Source organism: Chroicocephalus ridibundus, chromosome 1 (genome assembly GCF_963924245.1).
Source record: "Chroicocephalus ridibundus chromosome 1, bChrRid1.1, whole genome shotgun sequence".
Lineage (NCBI taxonomy): Eukaryota > Metazoa > Chordata > Aves > Charadriiformes > Laridae > Chroicocephalus > Chroicocephalus ridibundus.
In genome coordinates this window covers 198,427,215-198,442,464 of record NC_086284.1, presented here as the reverse complement: position 1 = coordinate 198,442,464, position 15,250 = coordinate 198,427,215, and the positions used below count along the sequence as shown (strand labels likewise).

The 15,250-nt window shown below is 45.8% G+C and overlaps 1 protein-coding gene across 1 annotated transcript; it reads right to left on the bottom strand.

Annotated features, from left to right (window-relative positions):
- Positions 1–343: 343 nt before the first annotated feature.
- LOC134510264 (tetraspanin-7-like) lies at positions 344–6,003 on the bottom strand. Its single transcript, XM_063323346.1, has one exon. It carries the CDS (start codon positions 5,353–5,355, stop codon positions 4,639–4,641), a length of 717 nt encoding a protein of 238 aa, XP_063179416.1. The 5' UTR covers positions 5,356–6,003; the 3' UTR covers positions 344–4,638.
- Positions 6,004–15,250: the final 9,247 nt, after the last annotated feature.

Genomic DNA, 15,250 nt, shown 5'->3' with positions numbered 1-15,250 from the left:
TAGAGAGGTGGGCCCGAGCAAACCTTACGAAGTTCAACAAGACCAAGTGCAAGGTCCTACACTTGGGTCAGGACAATCCTCGTTATCAATACAGGCTGGGGGATGATGTCATAGAGAGCAGCCCTGTGAAAACGGACTTGGGGGTACTGGTGGATGAAAAGCTGGACATGAGCCAACAATGCACACTTGCAGCCCAGGAGGCCAATCGTATCTGGGGCGGCATCAAAAGAAGCGTGTCCAGCAGGTCGAGGGAGGTGATTCTCCCCCTCTACTCTGCTCTCGTGAGACCCCACCTGGAGTAACTGCATCCAGCTCTGGAGCCCTCAGCACAAGAAGAAGCGGGTTGGAGCAAATCCAGAGGAGGCCACAAAGATGATCCGAGGGCTGGAGCACCTGTCCTGTGAAGACAGGCTGAGAGAATTTGGGTTGTTCAGCCTGGAGAAGAGAAGGCTCCGGGGAGACCTTACAACAAAGCTGGGGAGGGGCTGTTTGCAAGGGCATGTAGCGATAGGACAAGGGTTAAACTAGAGCAGAGTAGGTTTAGATTAGACATTAGGAAGAAATTCTTTACTGTGAGGGTGGTGGGGCACTGGAACAGGTTGCCCAGAGAGGTGGTGGAGGCCCCATCCCTGGAAACATTCAAAGCCAGGCTTGATGAGGCTCTGAGCAACCTGATCTAGTTGAAGATGTCCCTGCTTACTGCAGGGCGGTTGGACTAGATGACCTTTAAAGGTCCCTTCCAACCCAACACATTCCATGATTCTATGATTCTATGAATCTGATAGTCTGGGAATTAATTAGAGAAGAATGACATTTCTTACATACATCTACAAAAGTTCATGTTGTTAGTTGTTATTGGAGGAACTAATAATCAACATTCAACTAAAACTCACAGCCAGTCTGTGAAATATTCAGTGACAGAAGTATACTTAACATGTACGTGTTCATTGCCAAGGTTTATCCTGTTTCAGTGAGCGTAGGCCAAGAGTGCAGAGTGATGGTTTACATTTTGAATTATTCATTACATTAAGTTGATGTCCTGGGATTCAGGCCTGGCCACCACGCAAACATGCACTGCTACACTTGTCAAATCATTTCTATTTTGGTATTCCTAGCAACTTAAACACATAAAAAAATCAACTGAAGTGAGTATCTACACGAGATTTTTGGCTGAATGAGTTTCAACAGCATCCTTCATTCTGACTGACTGTTGTGTGTCATATAACGTAAGCAGGGTCAGGATCAGAAATAATTTTAGTAATCAGTGGAGTAAAAAAAAGAGCAATGCTATATTCTTGAAAGTTTTCAGAGCTTACTGATTCAGAAAAAGAAAACTGTTGTGATAAACCCAGCGCAGCTCCATGTCCCTTTCCCACGCTCTCCGCAGTGCTTGTTTTATTGCTTCTTTAATGGATCTTCTGAATAAAAAAAAAACACAATATGCTTGTGTCTTTACATTTCATTACACACTTCATTTCACTTGCGCTAAGTTGACCCATGTGGAGACATACAGAAATACAAATACTGAACTTTATTCAAAACAGTGACCTGTTTTGCCTGTAGCACTTGCTAAACTTTATTTCTGAAGTACCATTCCCCATACAAACTATACTTTTTGCCCTTTGTTAAAATGGTAAAACATGACATTGATTTCCAGAAAGTAACAGGAGTTCCACTGGGTGCATAACTCCAAAAAAGTGGTGTTAAAACAGGGATATTTACAAAAAAAATAAAAAATTATACTATGTAAAACAATAAACAATAAACATCAGCACTAGAAAAAATTAAGCGTTGTTTTCTCTGTAAAGACAGGTTCCAAACACATTTTCAAAGTTCATCTATTCAGAAGAACAGTCAAATGACTGAGAAGCCTGTTTACATCGCACTCTTCACCTGGAACGTGATTCCATAGCCACCTAATACCTCAGCACAGGGACAGTTAAGATAAAGCCACAGCTAACACCCAAGCACAACATAACTGTTAACTCAGAATCCTAAGATCCATCCATGCAGACTAAAATCGCTCTCCAAAAAGGAAAACCCAGTTTCTATTTTTTCACTTTTGAGCTTTGGTTGAGAGAACTGACCCCGTGGGAATTATTTCCATGACCATTTGTATAAATTCACTAAAATCCGTTTGTGTGCCTGGACTAACACCCGCTGGCCCTTGTAGATTTTCGCTTGTAAATACCATTCTGGATTCAGCAGTCCTCAGCTGAAACTTCATTTAAACTTTATTTTGTGTATCTGAAGAGTAAAACGTCACTTTTCCACGGAAATGCCTATTTGCCTTGTTTTGGTCTGGGGTTTGTTTTACATTCTCAACTACCATCAGGTTTGCCCAACTGTTAATATAAGTTGGGGGAATTCCCTTTTTGTTCCCTGGACAAACCTGCTTTGCTCTGCAGGAACACTGCACCTCTATGAGGGCAGTCCAACAAGTCAAGGGCTGGTATGAGCAGGTCAAATTGCAGCACCGTCCCCAGGTCAGAAATAGTTACAGTCCTGCAGGAGGAACAAATTCACCATAGAATTAGGGCAATCACTCTCCCAAAAAAAGAAGGCTGGTGGGAGAAAAAAAAGGGGGGTCTTCATCATCACAAAAGACAGGGAAGTGGTAGCATTTCCAGGTATTTTTCAATGGTATAGACCATTAAAAGGAGTAAAGATACCTGAAATCAGAATCTTTCCAAGTGAATACACGTTTTGCCCTAGTTTCACTCCCAGAGCATTGTCAAACAAAATCCTAGAAGCTCATTTTCAGCAGGGGAAAAGCACAGAGATACCATGGCAGGGTTCTTTTAGGTATAGAAAATGTGAGGTTTTAAACAGCGGGAGGAGAGTGAGCTCTGCGTATGCCCTGGTTTTCCCATGGAGAGGCTGAGATGGGTTTGCTCTCCCTTCACCCATCTCACCAGGACCAGCTCCGGCTCCCAAAATGAGCAGGAGGAGAGGCTCGTCCTTGTCGCCAAAGCAGTAGGTCTTCAGTGGGAGGAAGACAGAAAACCAGAAATGTAGTCAAAAGTAGTAAAGGCAAGCCAGGAAGAAAATGACCCCAGCCTTCCTCGCCCCTCACCCCATGCATTCATTGCCCGCGCACCAGAGCTTCACTGCTAGTCCCCTTTCCCCCAGGGGAACTCCGCTCCTCCCATGAAGCTATCAGTCGTCTTCTTCATTCCAGATTTCCTGTCCTGCTCGTATTTGTCGTCATTTGACCATTCTCCACAGCTTTGCTAGTCACGTTCCTAAAAGACGCCACATCCTGGAGTCCCTTTGTGGTTCTTGGCTCTTTTCTGAAATCCTCCCCTCCCCAGTTTGCTGGGCAAGGCGGGTATTCAGCACGTCTTTGTGCTGTGAGGCAGAGAAACATGCAAAAGTCCAGTTTGTGGGTTTTAAGGAAGTGAGAAGAAGCAGGGGCAAAGTTCTGAAAATTCAGAACCCTCTGAAGTGCAGGGCCTTTTTTCCTAAAGCTCCAAATGCAAGCCCAGAACTGTTGGGAGAAAAAAAATCCTGTAGATTTACACTGCTGTCCGTCCTGCACACACTCAGGGCTGCAGAGCAAGTCCTGGGGTCCTCTATTTACTCTCCGGTTGTATAGAGCTGGCTTCAAAACTATAGGTGAGGGCACACTTCACAGACAGATCCTTTGAAAAAATAAAAATGTCAAAGAGTCTGAGGGCTGGTTTTCAGAAAACCTATAAAACAGAGAGTCTTTTCCACTCACCCTGAAGTTAACAGCAAAAGTCCAAAAGAAACTTCTGAAGGGCAACGTGCCCTTCCCTCCTCTTGCCACCCCTAGTCAGGTCTGATCCTACAGCTTTTGCCACCTTCTTGTATGACAGGGACACAAGTTTAAGGTCTCATCCCTGCAAAGACACAAGCAGCAAAGCACTGGCTGAGAGGACGGGCACCTCCTGAAGGAGGGAGCAGCACTTGGAGCTGCAGCTCCACCTTTAGATGGAGATCAGCATGGGAAACACCACAGCGGGAAAAGCACCGGTGGCAGCCAGTCAGCTTGAATCTGCTCACCCTGAAGGTAGGAAACCTTTGCGGCGGTGGGGTGCACACTGCAGGCAGACCCGATGGCAGACCCCGATGGCAGCTGTTGGCATGGCTACCTGGGTGTCCCCGGCCCAGACCTGACCTTGGGCACTCCAGCAATTTTCCAGTAACATCATTTTCCAGTCTCAGAAGAACACTCACCCGGTGTAACACTGAGAGACACCTCTCTTGCTCTCCCAGACCCTCTGCTCTTTCCTGGCCCCCATTTCAGATCCTTGGGATCTTTATGTCTCCCAGAAAAACAGTCAGCCTTGACCCAGCTGTCTCCACTGCCCCGGAGGGCGATGACTGTCCCTGCTGCCACCACTCTCTGCGGTCCAGAGGCTCCAAGGGGTGCTGTGGGGACCTGCTGCCCTGCATGGCCAGGCCAGGAGGCACCTTCCCAGCTCTGAGGGGCTGCGGAGATGCCTGTGGCGTTGATGCACCTGAGACAGGCTCCAGAGGAGGAATGGAGTCTGGAGGAGGAAGCTCAGGTGGAAGTGGGGAGTATGAAGGGAGGGTTTTCCCAATGGGGTGCACCCAGGTCTGGGGGAAAGAAGGGAGCTGGAGGGGATGAGGGGCAGGACCGGGGGGATGTCAGCGAGGGGTGGCGATGCCCAGCCGGTGGGCAGGGATGCGGGCAGCCAGCAGGCAGGCCAGCACAATACCGATGAGCTGCAGCAGGGCCAACCCCAGGGCAGCCGTGGCAACGTAAAACATGTTGCTGCTGACGAAGGCCGACACCTTGCTGAAGCAACCGTCGCGGTGCAGCCCGTGTACGTTGGGCGGGCTGGGCTGGCAGCCCCGGCGGGCCCGGCAGCAGCTGAGGGGCACCGAGCCATTTCGCCCCTGCCCCCAGGGCGAGGTGAGCCAGTCCCGGTAGCTCTTCACACCACAGCAAGACAAGGCACTCTGCAAAGCATCTAGAGCGTCCGCCATCCCCTCATCCTCCCCGTAGGCGAGCAGGGCCTGGTGTAACCCTTCTTGGAAACCCTGGGCAATGTTCTGGCGGTAGAGGAGGGCCGAGAGCCCCGCCGTCAGCCCGGCCGCCAGCACGGCAGTCAGGAAGGTGCTGTAGGCACGCAGGAGGCCCCGGTGCTCTGTGGCGGTGCCGAAGCAGCCCAGGAAGCCCCAGATGATGACAGCAGCGCCGGTGGCCAAGAGGATGGCAGGGGCGCTGGGGTAGTCGTTGGCCGACAGCGCCAGGTAGCTCCCCAGAGACACCTTGGCCCAGAGACCGATGATGAGCATGGTCAGCCCCGCTGCCCAGAAGACGAAGCTGAAGGCCATGAGGGACAACTTAAGCACAGTCATGGTGCCCTCAAGCCCTGGCCCCCAGTGGCCCGTGGGCTGTGGTGGATGCGGTGAGGATGGTGCCGCGGCTACTGGAGCTGCCAGGCGGCGAGGAGGGTCCCGGAGCCCTCAGTGCTGCCGGGTGATGAGGAAGGTCCGGTGGCCGTCTGGACTGCTGGATGGTGCGGAGGATCCCGAAGCCCTCGGTGCCGCCGGGAGGTGAGGAGGGTCCCGGAGCCAGCGGTGCCGCCGCTCCCTGGAGGCCGGTCCGCGGCGCTGGGAGGGGAGGAGAGGGCTCCGTGGCGGTGCTGGGGGTGCCGTCGGGTCCCGCCGGGTCTCCCGGGCAGCGCTGGGTGCGGGGACCGGCGGCAGCCTCCTCTCCGCCCCGTCCCGCGGCAGCCGGTGCCGGTCGCGCCGCCCCGTCCCCTTTTCATCGCCCGGCGCGGGGGCGGGACAGGACGGGACGGGACGGGACCGGGGTCGCCTCCCCTCTCCCCGTGCCCTCCTCTTTCGGGGTGCAGTCAGGGCGCGCACCGGCAGCTCCCGCTGCCCGCGGCACTGCGGCCCCTCGGCTGGAAAGGTTCTGCGAAGTGAAAGCTCGAGGTTGAACTTCTACTGGAATATGCTGCAGCCCGGGTTTATCCTGGGCGAGGGACTAGACAACTTCTCGCAAGCATGAGGAGTAGCACCTAAAAAAAACCATAAATAATCCACTGGAAGCACAAGAAATCTATTAAACGAGAGGTTTTGGTTTTATTTCTTATACTTTCCTATAGCTGTGCTATTAGGACACTTTGTAGAAACAAGCGTAAATCCATACCTGAATATTAACTAACTACAGTCATCCAGTCAGTCAGTCAGTCTTCATTTTCTCATATGGAAACTATTTTCCAGGTGGCCTGACTCTGTTAAATATTCACTTGATTTAGCCCATAACACTGAGCCACAGAGAAGGCATTAAGTGGCCGTGCAGGAATGTCCATGGAGAGACAATGCAATATAACAAGTGGCCCAGGAAGGTCTGATACGAGATTCCACCATCTGTACAGTCTCATTGCAAGAGATAAGCTACTCCTACAAGCCAGATAAGAAAAAGCCAAAAAGGAAACAGTAAATGAGGCAGGATCTTAGGCAGAGGTAGAATTAGCATCCCCAGTGCTAATTCATTGCTTAAGGAGTCTTTGACCAATTTCTCTTTAGCATTTCTTGACAAGACCACAAGAGGTATGTAGTACTCTTCAGTTCAAGATTTTGTATCATCTTCATTACTATGGGTCTTTGCACTGAATACAGGAACTACTCAAAGGCATTGCAAGACGTAGAGTTGACTTTCGTATGCATTCACGTGCTCGAGAAATGAATTTTGTTATATGCAAACATACTATCAGGCCTCCATAGAATGCTTTTTAAAAAATGTTTTAATAAAATGTTTATTATTACAGTTTCATTAGCTGGTGAAAGATCTTTAACCTGTGCAGTTTACTGGATCACTGTGTACTTTCAACTGTCAGTCTTTTTTTTTCCACTGATACAACTTTGAGTGAAACTGGGGGTTTTAGTTTGTATATGCCGTAATCACCCCAAAAAATCAGGTCAGAGCACCCTGTTGCTCACATCTTTACCAGACTCCTTTGGGACTGAATTCTGAGGTTTAATCATGTTCCAATGGTAATTTTTGTGTGGAAATTTGAGAAAAAACATTTTGTTGGTTTCTTTCTATTACAGAATCATGGAGGGAAAGGAGTTGCTTTATGCATCGCATTTTATCAAATCTGTTTAATATACAACCAGAAACTCGTAGTTGTCAACGCATTAATATAGCATAATCATCATTGAAATATCATCTGTTCTTTATTAGAGGCCTTAAGAATTTAATTAGCTGGAGACACTTATCATTTTACATTCTTCTACATTTTACAGTTTCTCTTCTTTTGCCTTTTTGCAAGATTAAGCTCTTCATCAGTTTCTTGACAGCCAAGTCTGAGTTAGTTCCTTTGATTCTCAGATCTTCTCAGAAGACTGCCAGATCTTCATGTCTAGATGATTTAGGAATGATGATTTCCACGCTCTAGAAGTCCCCGGTACATTGCATTACATCATCCATCTTAGCACTAAATCATATGACTAATGTCCACAGGGAAGAATAAAAGCTCATGGCAAAGACAAACTAGAGGTCCACAGGTATGGAATTTCATAACCAATGGCTAAAAGGTGATGGTTTTCACGGTTTCACACCCGAGTGAACAGACGGTGTTGGGAGGCTCTGAAGGTGACATTCATGAAGCTGTGTACCTCCTGAAGCAGCGAGTCTCTGCTGGCCAGGCAGTTGTCAGCCATGCGGGGAAAAGTCCTTGCCATCCTTGGAGTGGGCTGATCACTGCTGCGTTGCCATCTTCCAACCACCTGTTTTTTCTCTTAGGATTTTAGACCTTTTCATAGCAGTGTTTTTTCCTTTTGAATCCTTGACCTGGTAACTATCCACATCTCAAAACTCCCTGCTGCTGTTTTGCCTTTCTTATCTTGCATGACACTGTGTACTTTCTCATGATGGAGTGGTTTTTTTCAGAAGTTTCTCAGAGCTGGTGCTCTCACAACTAGGTCTTGGATCGCAGACAGCTGAAACCAGCAGGAGAAGGGGTAGACTACCCAGATTGAGCAGTTCTAATGGGGGGCGACAGCCCCTTTTCTCGGGACAAACCTGTAAATGCTCTCTCAGGATACTGTCTCAGGTTTGAAGCCACATTTGGCTTCAACACCAATAAAGAATACCAAAGAGAACACCAATAAGTGGTGTTTCCTGTTACCCTTCCCCTTCCTAAAGCAAAATAGCTTTAGAACAGGCTTGTACAGGTACCTCGGGATGCATTATGGAGGAGCAGCCAAAATACAGGCCATATGGGCAGATCTGTTGTCACCCAGGTTGCTTTAGCATGTGCCAGAGATGAAGGATGCTGCTATGGGTACAGAAATCTAAAAATATCTCTGTAAAGATGTTTTATGATCTGTCGGTGCTGTTGTGAAGTATTTGGTGCATAATAGGTGTTGGTTTCACTGGCAGTTCAGTGATGAGCTTCCTCCAAAAATCACATTAAGCATTCAGTGTTAGAAGATGCCAGATGATATCAACATTTGTGCTGTTTTTAACCAGGGTGAAATGTGTATACAGGGCCAAATTCTGCCTATTCTCATAAGCTGTGCCACTGGAACTGTTTGGGTAAGTGAGGAAGCGGGATCGGGCTCCTTGAGTGTATGTGAAGCCATAAACAATGAAAGGGCTTCAGTGTCTGAAAAACAATCTGTCTAGAAAAATACTTACTAAAAATAATTCTTACTAGAATAGAATCATAAAATGCGTTTACATCTAAGTAAGAAAACTGTTACAGAATCTCACAAAGTCATTCTAGTGAATAAACGTTCGTGATACCGCCTGTGATATGTGGACTGACAACTCAATGAAAGAGAAGTGATATTCCTTTACACGTCATTCTGGAAAGCAAAATGTCATGGACATACTGTAAGAAGTGAGGATTCAGAAGCGCCTGACCTGCTAGGGAGAGCAGCAATGCCGATGATCGAAGAGTGGTTACAAACGGGGGCAGCAAGTACGGTGCGATTGACCTTGGAAAATGCAAACTAATATATCCTAGAGAAAACTGGTACTTAGTGGCAGGAAGAAGCCTGCCAAAAAGTGCATCTGAAGGATACGTGGGTGATAGCAGATAGCTAATTAGGCAGCACTTTGCAGTACTATTTGGCAAGGAAGAGCAGTCTGCTTGAAGCATGAATTTTCCTCTTTCCTTACTGTTTTGGTTTGGGCACGCTTTAAGTGTTACATCTGTTCCCTGGCAGAGGCACGATGATTTCAATAGAGTTCCTGTGGGTTTCTTTTTTAGTCTGAGTTTACACTTGCAATTCCGAAGTGCCTATTTCCGATAGGTCCGTAACAGAGAGAAAAACAACGCAGGGATTCTTCATGGCTTCTCAAGGAAACTGAGTCCTTTTGCGGTCCCCAGTCCATGGCTATTTAAGGTAGCTCTGGCTACAAGAACAAGTGGCAGCACTGGCACAGAGGGCGAGATCAGGTAGTTAGGAGCTTTACCATAAAAACACGGGTAGCAAGAGTAGTTTCAAAAAAGCAGTGTTAGTTCAGTGTTCACAAGTGTGCTCTTCTTAGACACCTGAATGAGATTTTCATGTCATGACTCACGGAGAGGTACTATAGCTGCCAAAGTACCTGCGGTTATTTACCTTGGGGAAAACTAGAATTCCTGTGACGCCACCATAGCGTCCTGCTGTTATATCAGCGTGGTTTTGATGTTGTAGTTATTTATTATTGGTATTTTCTTGTCTGGTGATATGCTGAAGAGCTCCTCCCACGGACAAGATGCCTGCTGGGTGGGATCCTTGTAAATACAAAATAAAAAGATTCTGTTAAAGCCTGATTTTGTGATGCTTTGTCATGTTGAGTGATCTCTTGCACCATAAATTCAATGCCATTGAATTCAATAGAACTGTTAATAGGAAAAGCAGCTATTCAGTGGTGAGGAAAGTTATCAAAATCCAATTCGAATTATTTTTATGTAAAACTGAATGATATCTTTATTCTAAATGCAATCAAATGGAACAGAAGTCATAGATTTACACTCTCCCAGGGCTGTGCAGCCTGGATGTAGTGCAAGACCAGTCTGTACGGGAAAAGAAGATGGACTTGGAGGAAGAAGGAATTTCCCCTGGATCTTCCCATTGACTCTGGGAAAGGAATGTGTCAACGTTTCATAACATAACTCACTTCCATCTGCAATTCCCTTCAGGGAAAATTAACAGATTATGAAATACCACCTGGCCTGGGCCCCCTTGCAAAGCCTGGATCCAAGAGGAAATATTGGATAAACCACTTCTGCGCTGTGGGAGAGACTGAGGAATGCGGGCTGAGCAGACCGGAACGGGATTCGGGTGGGAGTGGCACCAGCTTGCCGAGCGGAGCTGGAGTCATCTTTGCCTGCAGCAAGTGTGATCCTAAGGCAGAACTCAGCCTGCTGTTTCTTGGAATGTACTTCGCCGACAGTAGTAGCATGAGTGCTATTTTTTTCACACTTCGGTTATTTTAGGAACTCAGGTATACAATCTCTATTATAGATCAGCTACTTTACTATTAATAGGAACGATCAGAGCTCCTTTGGATTAATGATTAACTTCTAATGTGTTTTTTAACCTTAAAATAAAGCATAAAATTTAATTTTAGCTATAGCTTCCCCGTAGCTACAGAGGATAATATGATCCATGCCTTGAGCAAGTCTCTCAAGGAAAACTCAATGCACTTTCCAGTTACCCCACAGAAAATTATTATGCGCTGAACATCAGATATGTTTCAACACTAGTATATCCAACAGCATGCAGGCTAGATAGCTGGGAAAGACTGCCAAAATACCATCTCAGAGGAATTAAAAAAGAAGTAGGTGTTTGAGCTTTTCATTTCAGGGAGAAATGGGAAGACAAGACAAGCGTAAACATTGCCAAGTTTTATGCTTGATCTTAAAAAGATTTGAATATGTTACTACTAATTCTAAATTTCCACTTGTTGCATTAGGAGCTGAGGGTGTTAAGTATTTCACATATGGGGATCTATGTCATCTGCATATTGACAGCCGTTAAGTGTATTTAGCAAGTCATCATTCATCTAATACTTACCTGCACTTATCAATATGGATTTCCATATATGAGGGAGATTTCCAAAATCTACGGTAGCAACAATCTATTCCGCTTTTCACTTGGTTGGGATAATTTTGTATCCCCTTTACTTCTTTAAAACACTTTTTCTTTTCCTATCTTATCTTAAACAAATGCCATTATACTAATTGTGGATTAGCCAATCCAAAACCAAATAAATCGAGGGTAAATTAGGGAGTCCTCTAGCATAGCGCAACAACCTCTCTGTTTAATTTTATCTCAACACTGGAGGCTGCCAGTTCATGAATGTTGATGCAGGATAGTGGTGTAAGGGAGAAGACTGTTCCCCCATGGATGCATATGATAGACCACAATACACCATGTAATGTTATTTTTACATGTAAATCAAAGGACAGTAGACTTTTTAGTAATATTGCAAATGTAGCTTTATAGAACGAACACCGGTCATTGCTGCTTATATTAACATTATTATGTACACAGCCTGATATATAGAGGTGATCAATTTGTTGCCTGTAACGTATATGTATCAACAAATATCTACCAGTAGTCCCTTGCTTCCTACCAGTGCTTGGCACAAGGTTAGTGGGGAGAAGGAATATTTGGTTACAAGCGAGCTTTATGCTTTCTGGGTCCCTGCGTCGGGAATTGGGAAATCCCATGGATAATTGCCACAGCTGAAGCATCTACCAGAAAAACTGAGGTCCAATAAAACGGTAGGTATTCCACATGCACCGGCTGATCCACACCTGCACGTCTATCTTATCTCTGCCGTGTCTCCAGGTTTTGACAGATATTGCCATGACAGGTAGAGGACAAGGTGACCACGGACTCTCTGTGGACTGGTTAAAGAATGCCACGGGGCACACAGTGTTATCCTGGGGTCACTGAAACCTGCGTCCTTGCTGAGGTGAATGGTTAGGGCATTTCTATAATACAACAACATTAGAGCACTAGAAGATTTTCCAAGCCTTGGGGGCCGGATCCATGGACTTTTACAGCTTCCTTGAATTGCTCACATGGAGTGTGCTGTCCTCAAGCAAGCATCATTCTTACCTGCTGTAAAGGTCAGGAAAGACTTATTTAAAGGAAACAGCCAGCATTCAAACAACACACCACACTGGCATCATTGCCCTTAATCAGGGCAATAATTTGTCAGCCTGCCTGTCTTCTCTGATACTCTCGGATATGAAGAATCTTGCTTAGTTCTCCCATGACGGTAAAATCTTAAACATTCTTACTGTGATTTTCTTTGAAAAATGCCTGTTGCGCTATTCATTAAATTATATACCTTGCCTGTATGCAATAAAGCATTAATCAGCATGATACTGAACGTGAGAATTACAGGCAGTTTTCCTGAGGTTTCCTATAGTAAGGACTGCTGAATACTTTCTTTTTTTTTTTTTTTTTTTGAGAAATTTTCATGTAATTTTAAAGCTACTGGTCTTCACAGGTTTATGAGGGGGAAGTCCTGCTTAACTAATTTAATTTTCCTTCATCACAAGGTCACCCATCTAGTTGACCAAAGGAAGCCAGTAGATGTGGTGTTCTTTTATTTTAGCAAAGCTTTTGATACTGTCTCTCACAGTAACCTTCTGGATAAACTGTCCAGCACACAGCTAGACAAGTCCATAATACATTGGGTGAACAATTGGCTGATGGGCCAGGCTCAAAGAGTTATAGTAAATGGGGTTACATCAGGCTGGCAACCAGTCACCAGTGGGGTTTCCCAGGGCTCAATTTTAGGGCCTTTTAGGGCTTTAATGTTTTTGTAAATGATCTGGATGCAGGAATCGAATGTACATTAAGTCAGTTTTCTGATGATACTAAACTAGGAGGAGCTGTGGACTCCCTTGAGGGTAGAGAGGCCTTACAGAGAGATTGGGATAGACTAGAGAGCTGGGTAATCACCAACGGTATGAAACTTAACAAGAGCAAGTGCAGGATTCTGCACTTGCTCAGTGGAGGGCCACGAAGATGATCAGAGGGCTGGAGCACCTATGCTATGAGGACAGGCTGTGAGAGTTGGGGTTGTTCAGCCTGGATAAGAGAAGGCTCCGAGGAGACCTCATAGCCCCTTCCAGTACCTAAAGGGGGCCTACAGGAATGATGCAGAGGGACTCTTTATCATGGAGTGTAATGATAGGACATGCGGTAACGGCCTCAAACTGAAAGAGAGGAGATTTAGATTGGCTATCAGGAAGAAATTCTTCACTGTGAGGGTGGTGAGGCAGTGGAACAGGTTGCCCAGGGAAGCTGTGGGTGCCCCATCCCTGGAAGTGTTCAAGGCCAGGCTGGATGAGGCTTTGAGCAACCTGGTCTAATGGGAGGTGTCCCTGACCATGGCAGGGGAGTGGGAACTAGATGATCTTGAAGGTCCCTTCCAACCCAAACCATTCTGTGATTCTGTGATTCTCCACCTGTGACGGGGTCATCCTGGTGATATGTACAAATTGGCAAACAAGAGGCTGGGGAGCAGCCCCATGGAAAGCAATCTGGGGGTTTGGGTTGATGGTAAGTTGAATACGAGTCAACAGTGTGCCCTGGCAGCCAAAAGGGACAACCAGGTCCTGGGGTGCATCAAGCCCAGCATAGCTAGCCAGTCGAGAGAGGCGATTGTCCCACTCTACGCCACACTGGTGTGGCCCCACATCAAGTACTGAGTGCAGTTTTGGGCACCTCAGTATAAGAAGGACATCAGACTATTAGAGTGTGTCCAGAGGAGGGCGGCCAAGATGGTGAAAAGCCTTGAGCACAAAATTTATGAGGAGAGGCGGAGGTCACTTGGTTTGTTCAGCTTGGAGAAGAGAAAGCTGAGGGGTGACTTCATGGCAGCCTACAGCTTTCTCACAGGGGGCAGCGGAGGGGGAGATGCTGATCTCTTGTCTGGCGACCAGCAACAGGACACAACCAAATGGTATGAAGCTGCATCAGGAGAAGTTCAGATTGGACGTTAGGAAAAGGCTCTTCACTGGGAGGGTGGTCAATTACTGGAACAAAGGACAAAGGACAAAGTTCAGCCTGATAAAAGGGGTGACATGGCCATAAATTGGGAGAAAGACCTGGAAAATGGAATTACAGGCCATTTGAACATATTAATCAAAATAAATTGGGTGGGGGCAGGAAATCAGAGGGGATTTGGAAATCATAAGGAGAGGAAGAGGAATGTCATGCGGAGACAGCCACAGTCTTCCCATTCAGAGTAGCCTGTCTTCTCCAGGAGACAGTGAGTAGAAGCTGAGTTGTGAACATGTTCATTTTTGATTTATAGTATTGATTTTAAATGCTCTGACAAAAACAAATAAAATTAAACCTTCAATGTCTCAGATGGATTACCTGAAATCAGTGCACAGTTCCTCATTCTAAAATTTCACATCATCTCCTGCCACAGGATATAATGCAGATAGATTAATCCAGGTTTGTAAAACAAACCAAAACTAATAAAAGGAAGAAGAAAATTACAACATCCAGCACTGGAGAAAAAGAGAGCTGTTGTTTTACGTAAGTCATGAATTAAAAATTTGCAGTGAATCTTAACTATACACAATTCTTCCTTTACCCTTGATGAGGAATAAGGACTGTTGCAGTCAACTCAAGGATGACTAATTCCTCCCTAAAATAAAAAATATAGTAATCCATCCTTACAGAACTTTACAGATTCAAAGGAACATCATTTTATCTTTAAGCTACAGGAGGATTTCTGCTACAGAATAGTATTTTAATTCTTGCTAAACAAGTAGATACAGCAGAACATGCCCTAGGCATATAACACTTGATTCTTCACTGCATGGAAAGGTCACTCATTAAAAGCAAGCCCAAACTTGAGTACAGCAGTACTGGGCAGATGCAAAGCCAGAGTAAACACAGGCATCAGGACCTGTAAACTTTGATGGGGAGTTTGTCTTACCTTTCACCCTCCTTCAAAATATCTGGATGCTATCGTCACCTGCCACATCTCTAATTTACCCCCTTCACCTGTTCTCTGACAGCTTGTAGACAACTATTGTATTAAAAGAAAAAGACAACCGGAGAACCCACACTCTCATCTTCTTGTTCAGTTATCTAAAGTACTTAGGAAAAAAATCCAGATTTAGCTAGCAGATCACAGGTTTCTAACAGAATTCTGGTCATTATTACCATCCCCAAGATAAGTTTGTTTGTGAAGAACTTCACTTTTGATATGGAACCTCACCTCCACGTGTGTGAAAATAAGTTCCCCATTTAAATTGGG